The sequence below is a fragment of the Silene latifolia genome, chromosome 6 (genome assembly GCF_048544455.1).
Source record: "Silene latifolia isolate original U9 population chromosome 6, ASM4854445v1, whole genome shotgun sequence".
In the NCBI taxonomy this organism is placed as follows: Eukaryota; Viridiplantae; Streptophyta; class Magnoliopsida; order Caryophyllales; family Caryophyllaceae; genus Silene; species Silene latifolia.
In genome coordinates this window covers 1,262,455-1,273,409 of record NC_133531.1, presented here as the reverse complement: position 1 = coordinate 1,273,409, position 10,955 = coordinate 1,262,455, and the positions used below count along the sequence as shown (strand labels likewise).

Sequence of the window (10,955 nt, the reverse complement as noted above, 5' to 3'; positions counted from 1 at the left end):
CCATGACACCAACAAAAACAAGTGTCCTTTGCCTATGAACTTGTGCCCTGCCCCTTCCCTTCAGCTACCTCTGCCCAATGTGACCCAATCTGAGACTATTTGTCATGAAAATCAGGTCAAGATTCACTTTTGGCCTCCTTTATTGATTTCATGCACGCAGTGACGGAACCAGAATTATAAATCGGTAGGGTTGGAACCTAAAATGAATTCACTTAGATTAGAAATGATCTTGAGCCATCTCATAACCACTATCTAAAATGCCCTATCCGGCTATATATAAACCCGTACAAAAAATACATTAATAATAGCCGAAACAAATAAAATTTAAACGACTCGAGCAATCCAGTCATTGATACATTCGCCACAAAACCGTATATAACTAGACCTACTTAACCAAACTATATCCAAATAACCCATTTACCTATTCCGATGTAATAGCACCACTTGTTTAGAACAATGATAAGCAAGGCACCACTGATTGCACCAATCTTCGATATTACTCTCTCATATCGCGGTTATGTAGCACCCATCATTGAATCTTACATGTATGTGAGATGGTAGTGGTATATCGAGATTAAGTACCACCCAGTGACGTCATCTCATTCTCCTAGATTACGCCACCAAGTGCCTAGTGGTACCAAATCCCGGTAGCACACTCTTACTCTCTTGCATACATGCAAGCTTCATTAAAATGATGGGACAATATATACACATATCAGCACATGTAAGCGGGTGATATCGAGAATCAGTACAACCGATAACGCCCTATCATTGTCCCTTATTTATTACTCACCCCCAAGAATCTAATGTAGGCCAAGCCTTGAAACCTATAAGTACTAGCCTATATCTTGTGAATGTGAGGACCAACTCCTTTTTATATCTTCCTCACCTCTCATCAATTCCCATCAGTTCCAATCCCTTCTCTCATTTTTACGTCTTTCCCTCCCTTGTCTTTCATTCTATACATATCTCACGTGCAATAACCTGTACTCTATACTGTACTCGTTTCGATAATTATTGTGTAAGACGGTTTCACACTGTAAGACAGTACAGTCTTATTTTTCTTTCTAGGTTTTTGTGTTGCTTATAAAAAAAAGCTCTTCACTTTTTTCTACTTCATGTTATTTTGTGCCTTCTTTTCTACCAACTTTTGATCCTCTAAAATGTACTTAATTAATTAATAATTAATAATTAATTAATCATCATTAGGTATGGCATTAGAAACAATTGTTTTTCCACAAGATTTGTATAGTAGTAGTAGTAATAATAACTTTGGTATAAACCCTAATGATTTTATTAATTATTCGTCTTTGTTATTATTAGAGGATAATCTAAGACCTTTTCCTACTAATAATCTTGGGTTATTTGACATCATTAACCCTAATCCTAATCCCGAAATCCTCATCGATAATTTAAATCAATGGGACCATCTTCAACAACAACAACAACAACAATATAATGTGTTATATGATTATTACTCCTCGCCCGAAGATTATATCTCGGGCGAGGCTTCACCAGTAGTGGTGACACCGACAGTGAGCCCCGCTGATGGCGGGGTTAAAAGGAAAAGAAGGCGAAGAAGTGGGAAGAATAAAGAGGAAGTAGAACAACAAAGGATGACTCACATTGCCGTGGAGCGAAATCGGCGAAAACAGATGAATGAGTATCTTGCTTCTATCCGTTCTTTGATGCCTCCTTCCTATGTTCAAAGGGTATCTTTCAACTTTTACTAATCTAGTCGCTATATAGTATATCCCCATCATTTTTTATTTTTATTTTTATAAGCGGTATCCAAATTAAAGGTAAACAAACGATTTAATACGAAATCATTTATTACAACGAATTGTGACTAAAGATAATCAGTAGTGGAGCGAGGGGTTAAGCAAGTCCCACTGAAAAATGAAAATTTCGAAAATTTAGTGTGTGTTTGGCCTGACTTTTAAAAGTGTTTTTGACTTTAAAAACAGATTTTGGCCAAACACATCATTATTAAGCTAAAAAATCATCTTTTTGCTCAAAAAAATCTTTGCTACTTCTACTTTTGAAAAAACACTTTTAGAAAATTAAGTTTAAAAAACAAAAAATTATTTTCAACAAGTTAGGCCACTCTAGTTAGATTTTTTTTTTTTTTTTTTTTTTTAAGTTTATCTTATGACATTACTCGCTTACACACTTGTAGGGAGATCAGGCATCAATAGTTGCAGGAGCGATAAATTACGTAAAAGAGCTAGAACAATTATTACAATCAAAGGAACAATTATTACAATCAAAGGGAAATCACCACAAGGAACACCAAGAAGTTAGTCAAAAACCGTCTTCACCGCGAGTTGGCGGGGATGTTGACGACGGCAATGTGGTGGTGGTGGGGAGTTCATCGGAAAATGCACCACCACTATTATTTGCTGATTTTTTTAGTTTTCCTCAGTACTCGACTCGATCCAATCAAGCAGAGGAGGGGAATAAATCAGTGGGTAGTAACTCAGCCGCTGGTGAAATTGAGGTGACAATGGTAGAAAGCCATGCAAACGTTAAGATATTAGCAAAGAAACAACCTAAGCAACTTCTTAGATTGATTGCTGGTTTTCAAGGTCTTCGTCTCAATGTTCTTCATCTTAATGTTACTACTCTTGATTCCTATGTCCTTTACTCCTTAAGCCTCAAGGTTAGTGATTTTAATTGACCTTTAAAATAATTTAAATATTCTTTTTATTCTTTGTCTGTCGTTTTAAATGATAACCCATTTTGACCCGTGATAAACGACTTATTCTGATATCATATTCGTTGAATCTGCTATTTTCTGCTAATTAACAAACACCCTTTTTTAATATACCGTTTTTTTTTAATATGTGATTAATAACCTAGGTAAGGTGAGATTAACAGCATATTCTCACTATTTATGGTAAATATGAGTTTATACTTGAATATCTCATGAGAATATGTTGTTAATCTTACCATCGTAAGGTTATTAATGTGTGCCCTTAGGTTATTTTACGTTGTTACTAGCATAATTAATTATGCTAATTTAGTTTAACGAATTTTCTAACATGTGCCCTAAACATGCTAATAAGTTAATTGTAGAAAGTTGTTGAAAATATTTCACTAATTAAGGTAGATGTGAGTTTGTACATCTATTTTTCATGATTTAGTCTCAACAAAGTTTCTCTAATTAACTTATTAACATGTGCCCTTAGAAAACCCTTAGTTTAATCGTCAAATCTGCTACTAAAATCTGCTAACCGTATTCTACTTACACTATCCGTTATTATAAATTTGTTTCTACCGTTTGTCAAATAGGGCCTTTAAAAATTATCGGTAGTGATCTGATCATGTTTTTATTAAGGAAAATGAGATGACATCAGCAAATACAAAATATATCAAATCTCACTGCCGACCTCTTACATCTAATTGTCTGTAGGGACTACTTAAATGATGGCTTTATTATCGTCCATCAGGTATGTGAAAGGGTGGTATCGAGATTAACGTCCTATCATTTAATTAATATTTGGGCCATAGGGACACAAATGACAAATGTTGAAACAATTACTATAACTAGTTTGGAAGATAGTAAGTAGTGAGTTAGCCACAAATGGACTATAAGGAATGTATTGTGCAATAATTAGTTAGGTAGACAGGTGACAAATATGCTATAGTTAGAGAATCATAGAATATTTGTTAATGACAATGAGGTAAAGCAGCCTAATCCTAATTAGTCAATTAAGGGAACATCTAGTGTTATTTCTTGACTTAACAAGTTAGTCCAATCTTTGTAGGGATTTAATTTGATTTGTTGATTCCTTCATAATGTACATAGGAAAATAAAATCAATTCTGGTTTAAAACCGTTTTAATTACTCATTTACTCTGTAACTAATGACTGGTCAGATAACCGAGTAAAATAAAGATAAAAATCAAAGTAGGTTGTGAGAGATTTTAAATTAAGACGGTTGACTTTGATTTTCTAAATTTTCTTGTTTATATCGCCGGGACAAAATTTTATGCATTGGTCATAATTACTCCTATTTCTTTCAATTTAATCACTAATGTGCTTGTGATTAATTAAATTTTATTGAATTAGGTTGAGGAGGGATGCCAGCTTAATTCCGTCGACGACATTGCAGCCGCGGCTAATCATATTATTGCTCAAATTCAAGAAGAAGTTGCTAATTTACGTCAATAAACACTTATCCTTAGTCGTAGTTTACAAGTTCATTCTTAGTATTTTTGTGCTAATAATGTACGCTATTTGCCAATATTTAGTGGTTAATAAATTTAAAATTTTACCTTTTTTCGTTGATTATTTATGATAATAACGAATTTTAATCATGTACAAATTTTCGATTTAATTATGAAATAGCTTCATTCGACAAATTGGCAGCTGATGCAACATTTGATTGAAATGTTGTGAACAAAATAGTGTGCTTAAATAGGAAATTATTGGCTATTTTATTTGATTTGAAATCATTTATCGCGAAGATGGTCCTCATGTTTCAGTGAAGTATAGTACTTTCGCATATTCTTTACTAGTTTTATTGGTGTCAACTCATTGTTACGCGAAAAAATAGTTGAGGTTGCCCTGGAAAGGTCGGGTCAAGTATCGGAGGAATTGACAAAAGTTGATTCGGCCTAAAAAAATTGTCAAAAATTGACAAAAGTTGATCCGACCTAAGAAATGTCATTCCTCAACAAAACATCCACATTGGAAATAGGTTAATTGACCCGGGTGACCGATAGTCTACGTAAGATCACTCGTATTAGGTAGGCATTTCTCAAGAATAATTAAAACTTGATTACGTTTTATTTCAGTCATTCGGAATAAAAGATTGAGAAAACACGAATCAAAATTGCATCGTCAATAAATCGATAAAATCGAGTACATGATGCTAAATTAATTAAGTTATTAGTAGTGGTTTAATTTTGTTATATTATAACAAAATGTTAAGTGCAAAGATGTGAACATTCGCATTGATCAATCGTAATACAACGGGACGACAGAAGTGTACGGTAGTGTTTTGATTCACATGCAGCTTGGCATTGACCAGCTATCACTGAACAATTGATGAAATCAAATGTGTCCTTGCAAATTCGTCCATCTATTCCTGCAAATCAAATCATATCGAGTAAGTCTTAATTAAAACGGTTTTAAATTAAGATGTTTTACACTTTTACTCCCATCCGTTTTAATTATTACATAATACCATTAATTTCCTTACGAAAAGAGCTTTTATATTAGTATATACATTTCAATATTTCATGATGTTTTTCCTTATATTTTAAGAAATATTGAAGAGAGAATTGAGTTTCTGAAGTGAGAATGACATAAAAAAAAAAAGAAAAAGAAAAAAAAAGAGGGATTATTAATTAAAACCTGTAGGTAAGATAACTAGGAAAATGAGGAATGTTGCCATGATCATCATATTTTTCACCATCTTTGAAAATAAAAGAATTTCCACTATTTTGTTTATAGAGTGAGACTAGCAATTAATCAATTTTGTCTAGGTAAAGAATAAAAACTTTTACGATATTTTTATCTCACAAACTTATGTCATTTTGCTAAATATATAGAGTGAAAAAAGTGCACTATGATCTTAGAAAATTCGTATTTTTGTAATAAAAGGTAAGAAATATGTTGTCTATCATACGTAATTAATTCCTTTAGAAGCACAATCCCCATTTTTACTACTAAGAGAATACAAATTCTCTTGGTTTTCCCTCTAAAAAGCATCTAGCTAAATAAGGTAATCAATAAAATTTTCTTTCATTACATTATTATCTTTTCAATAAATATATTCTTATAAATAAACTCTAATTTTATAAATAAATTCATAATTATGATTTTTTCATTAAAATAAATAAAATTAATACTAAACTATAAAGTATAATTTGCTAAATTTTTCAGTAATGCAATAATTATTACTCTAAAGAATAACTTGACACATGCTTACTATTAGCTTTGTGACAAAAAAAAAACATTCACTAAAAAAAATTCACAACTTAAATAAATTATTTTATCAATTTTTTTTGTTTCATATCAAAATACAATGGAGTAAAATGATAAATATTAATGAGGTGCGAATTTAAAAAGTATAAATCCTTCTATATACTAAGAGAATACAACTTCTCTAAAGTTTTCCCTTCAAAGTGCTCAAACTTATATATGAAAACAAATTAGATTTTCATTTATTAAACTAATTTTCCATTTAAAATAATCTATACATAAAAATTCTATCTCCAATTAATAACTTGGTGACGAAAAAAGATTTTTTTTTAAATAATTTGATGTAGTTAAAATATTTTCATAAAAAACACAATTCATGGAATTATTCAATTCTTTTGATTAATTTTAACATTAGTTATTTTTTATAAAAATTTGTGAGATATAAATGAAAAATCTATGACTAATACACTAAAAATTAAAAAGGCTTATATTTACCGCGCAGAATCTACACTAGTTAAAGACATTGAATTGTTAGAGACTTGAATGAGGTCAAATATATTCTTGCCATAATAAATTCAAATTATTGTAATAGATCAAGGTACCGATGTGGCGATGTTTATTTTGTTAATTCGTGATGTAGGGTTGTGTATTGGATCGGAGCACTACGACCTGGAGACCGGTCATCGCCAAAATAAAACCGTAGATCGGAAGGCAAAAGCCATATATCTCTTGTATGTATACATATAAGAGATAATAGTCTTATTACAAATTAGTGTACATCCCGCGCAAATGCGCGGCTTTTTAGATAATAATGTAGGAAGACATTAAATACATTAGGGAGTATATTATTATACGATTACATTTACCAAAAAAATAACTTTAAGTAATGGCTTAATTATACAATAAAATTGTGCAATATATTTTGTCTCATACGTATTATTAATGCAATGACACATGTATAAGAAAATCAAAATATCTCATTAATGTGTGTTTACAAATTAAAAATTAGTAGTAGTATCTTCTATTTATGGCAAATAATTAATATGATATAATTATGATATATTGTGAGGAGTGATATATTGTGATGAGTGATGACCAATCATAGAACATTTCATTTGAGCGGGAAAATTTTAGAGAACTTTTATTCTCTTAGTAGTAGGGGGATTATTCTTTTGCATAACCAAAATAAGAATTCAAATCGAGCCATCTAGGATAGTCATTAGAAGTGACAACTATCAAATTTCAATTGGTCTCCCTTGTGACGGGTTACCATTTGTGGCGGATATTTTGTGAGTTAAAATGGTAACAAAATGGGTTAGTGGAGAAAGGGGACCACATGAATAGTGTTGCAGAGAGAGAAAAAGTGGGTACTTTGTGAGATAAAATGGTATCCGTCACTCAAGAGTGACGGATATGTGCCGTCACAAACAAGAATTTGTGATCAAATTCAAGCCACGCAGTATTCAACAAATAAAAACTCATATATGACATTTAAATGGGTTAGGATAAGATTATTGATAATCTTGAGACAAGACTTTGATAAATCTTAAAACAAGACTCACTCAATACTACCAATAATCTAAGTCTTGACAAAGTTAAGACTTTGGATAAGTCTTGACCCCACCTTGAAATGAAATCATCCAATGAATGTATTAATGTGTCTTTCTTTTTTTGTAAAAAAAGAATAAAATGGAAAAGTAGAATCTGAGGTGAGTCTGACGGATGATGTATAAAGTCTGAGGTGTGTTTGAACAATACAAAAATAATAAAAGTTAGTGAAAAGCTGATGTGACGGAGAGACTTGGGAGAGTCCAACGGATAATCTCACCTTCAAATCTTTATTTTTCACGCATAAGGCCTAACAAACAAATTGAGTTCATATTGAGTCATTGTGTCATTTTACTTTTTAACTTTGATTCTTTTTATTCTGTATCAATTCAACTACAATAAATTTAGTTCGATTATGGTTCTTTTGCAGTGAAATTAGTTACTTCAGTTTCAATCAAATTAATCAAATAGGTTTTATTTTAATCACGCTAGATCCTAAATAAGCTTGAGCTAACTTGAGTCGAAGTTTCATCGTCAATAAATTCGTGAAGTAAACTCGTACATTATATATAATGCAAAAAATACTAAATTATTTAGTAAATTTTACTTATAACCGTTGTTATAACGAAGGGGTGATACGCAACATCCCCTAAAAAAGGTATTAATTGGTTTTAATGGTTTTACACTCATTGTAAACGATTGTAAACAACAATTTGTGTATTCCGAATGTACACTAGCGGCAAATATGAGTACATTCGCATTCATCAGATGCTACACATCGAGCACCCAGAAGTCTATGGTAGTGTTTAGATACGCATAAAAGTTGGCATTGGTTAACAGGTGATATTGAACAATCCACGAAATCAAAGCTGTCCTTGCAAATTTGCCCATCTATTTCTGCAACACAAATTAAAATTATACTATAAGACTATCGTAAATAATATAATCTATATATGTTTAGTAAACTACGGAGTACATATTTCTCATATACATAATTAAGCCTCTTAAACCTGTAGGAAATATAACTAGGAACATGAGGAATGCTGACAAGATCATCATATTTTTCGCCATCGTTGAATATAAAAAAATTGCACTATTTTGTTTATAGACTGACACTAGCAAAATTAATAGATGTTGTTGGGTTCGAACCTAAAATTATATTATATACGAGTATTTATATCCAAAAAAATACGGCATTTTGCTTCAATACGTGGAGTGAGAACTTGCAATCCAAAAGAATTTTGCATTTTTGCTAATTAGAGGTAAGCAATTTGTTGTCTTTTATGATAATTATAACTATGCAATTAGTATATCGGTTTTTCTAATGTTTTTCCTAAGAACACAGGATACAAAGCCATTTAAAGAAATATTTTTAAGATTGTATCATGAGAAATTGAAAGATAACTTATTGTTGCTAATTTTAGTGATTGAATGTTAAAGATATTTCTTTACATGAATCCTTATCTTATTGACCGTAGAACACAAATTAAAAAATCTGTTATTCTGATTCTAATTATTCTAATTATGCAAGAGATATGGAATCAAGATAATTAGGTAAGAATTACTCCATTTTGTGACGGATTTCTTCTGTGATCTCCATCGATTGAATATATGAATGAAATATAATGATAAAGTTATTAAAAAATACGAGTATTTTTTTTTCTTTTGGTACTCCGTATTGTATATAGTATATGGTGTGTAACGCACTAACGCCATATAAAAAGCTCCACCCTAAACTTGATCATGATATTATTTGTTAGTGTAAAAGGAGCTATATGCCTATATGTGCAAATTTAACGTTGATAAATGTCCTACATCGGTAGAATAAAGACGGAAGATCATTTTTATAAGTGTCTACAAAATATAATAGTACGAAACCTTTTGAAAAGGAGCCCAAGAGTAAATCCGTGAGAGTTTGGCCCTAAAACGAACAATATCGTACTATTATGGTCTGTGGACACAGATGCAGTAGAGACCCAACACGGGATATTTACGCTTCAACATAACTCTATTTTTAGGTGAGAAGTGAGTCGTTAGTCGTTTGAGTGATCCATTATCCATATATTTATATTCATGATTTACTTCCTTATGCAACTCAATAAAATTCAATCGCTTCTTTTGTAATAAAATGAGTAAATTCAAACCCATAATCGATGAATATAATCAGATTTTTGAGCTTAATTCTCAATTATTTTGATTTTAATTAGTACTCCATACAAGTTACTCATTGTCTTCACGGACAACTATGGTCACATACGCATTGATCAATCATAGGACATCGATAACCATAATATCTATCGTAGTGCTTTGATTTACATAACTGATCGCATTTTTCAGGTTCATTCCCACAAAAATCAAAATAAAAGACATCCTGGCACTGCCCATCAATTCCTGCAAATCGAATCAAAGTTAACAAATGATTGGAACAGAGAGACTAAATAGTGCTCGGAAATTTTTAACAAATGAAATAAAAGCAAACAAATGGAGGAGGCATTCTTGATTAAAACCTGCAGGAAAGATAACTAGGAACATGAGGAATGCCGAGAAGATCATCATATTTTTTGCCATCTTTGAATATAAGAAAATTGCACTATTTTGGTTATAGAGTGATATTAGCTATTCCTTACTATTAATCAATGTTGTTTGCGTTAAAAACTACAACAATATTTATACTAACATAAGTCATTTTGCTTGTGAGTAGGTTGGGATGATAAATTGGCAATGGATCGGGTTGGATTGGATTTTGGAGATCAATCTGATTCACTTACTTATTGGAGCACCAATTTATATCCAAACCCGATTTTTATCCAAAATCTTAAATTCCATACCATATCCAAATCCATACTCGATCCACCATATAATCCAAAATTCGATCCAAAACTTATTTTGACTATATAAAAAATTCTCTTCTATAACAAAATTGAAATTTCAAGTTCAATAAAACTTATTTTTTCAAAAAATATTTGATTGGATTGGATTCGAGTACGAATGAATCGGGTTTGGATTGGGTTCAGGATTTCCAATAATAATGGATATGGATATGGGTTTTTAAATAGTGGATCGGGTATGGGTTACTAAGACTTGGGTTTGGATCGAATTTTTTCTTTCGGTTCTATTTGGTTTCGGTTCGGTTTAGGCCATGATTGTCATCTCTACGAGTTAATCTCAATAATCATCACTCTTATATGTCAAATCTATCATCAAGGAATTCATTATCCAAATAACTAACTTCCCTAGTAATTATCACTCAATTAAAAATTATCCCCTGATTATTACATGAATTTCAAGTAAGCCCTAAGCAGTAAACATTTGTTTTCTAATTTGATAATTATAATTATGCAAGATATATGAAATCAAGATAATTAGGCAAGATATAGTCCATTTTTGGGAAGGATTTCGTCTATGATCTCCCTTAATTGGAGGGGATGCTTATCGGATAAAGTTAGTGTTGTGTAAAACAGTTTTACACTAAT

At 31.3% G+C, this 10,955-nt stretch overlaps 1 protein-coding gene across 1 annotated transcript; it reads left to right on the top strand.

Moving 5' to 3' along the window:
- The first annotated feature begins 858 nt into the window (after nt 1-858).
- Nucleotides 859-4,277, top strand: LOC141585903 (transcription factor bHLH94-like). The gene is made up of 3 exons (XM_074406976.1): nt 859-1,712; nt 2,180-2,662; nt 4,075-4,277. Exons 1-3 carry the CDS (start codon nt 1,212-1,214, stop codon nt 4,174-4,176), a joined length of 1,086 nt encoding a protein of 361 aa, XP_074263077.1. The 5' UTR covers nt 859-1,211; the 3' UTR covers nt 4,177-4,277.
- Nucleotides 4,278-10,955: the final 6,678 nt, after the last annotated feature.

Coding starts and splice junctions, on each gene's coding strand:
- LOC141585903 (XM_074406976.1), top strand. CDS start 1,212: ATGGCATTAGAAACAATTGTTTTTCCACAAGATTTGTATAGTAGTAGT. Junction 1,713..2,179: donor CTCCTTCCTATGTTCAAAGG/GTATCTTTCAAC, acceptor ACACACTTGTAG/GGAGATCAGGCATCAATAGT. Junction 2,663..4,074: donor TTTACTCCTTAAGCCTCAAG/GTTAGTGATTTT, acceptor TTATTGAATTAG/GTTGAGGAGGGATGCCAGCT.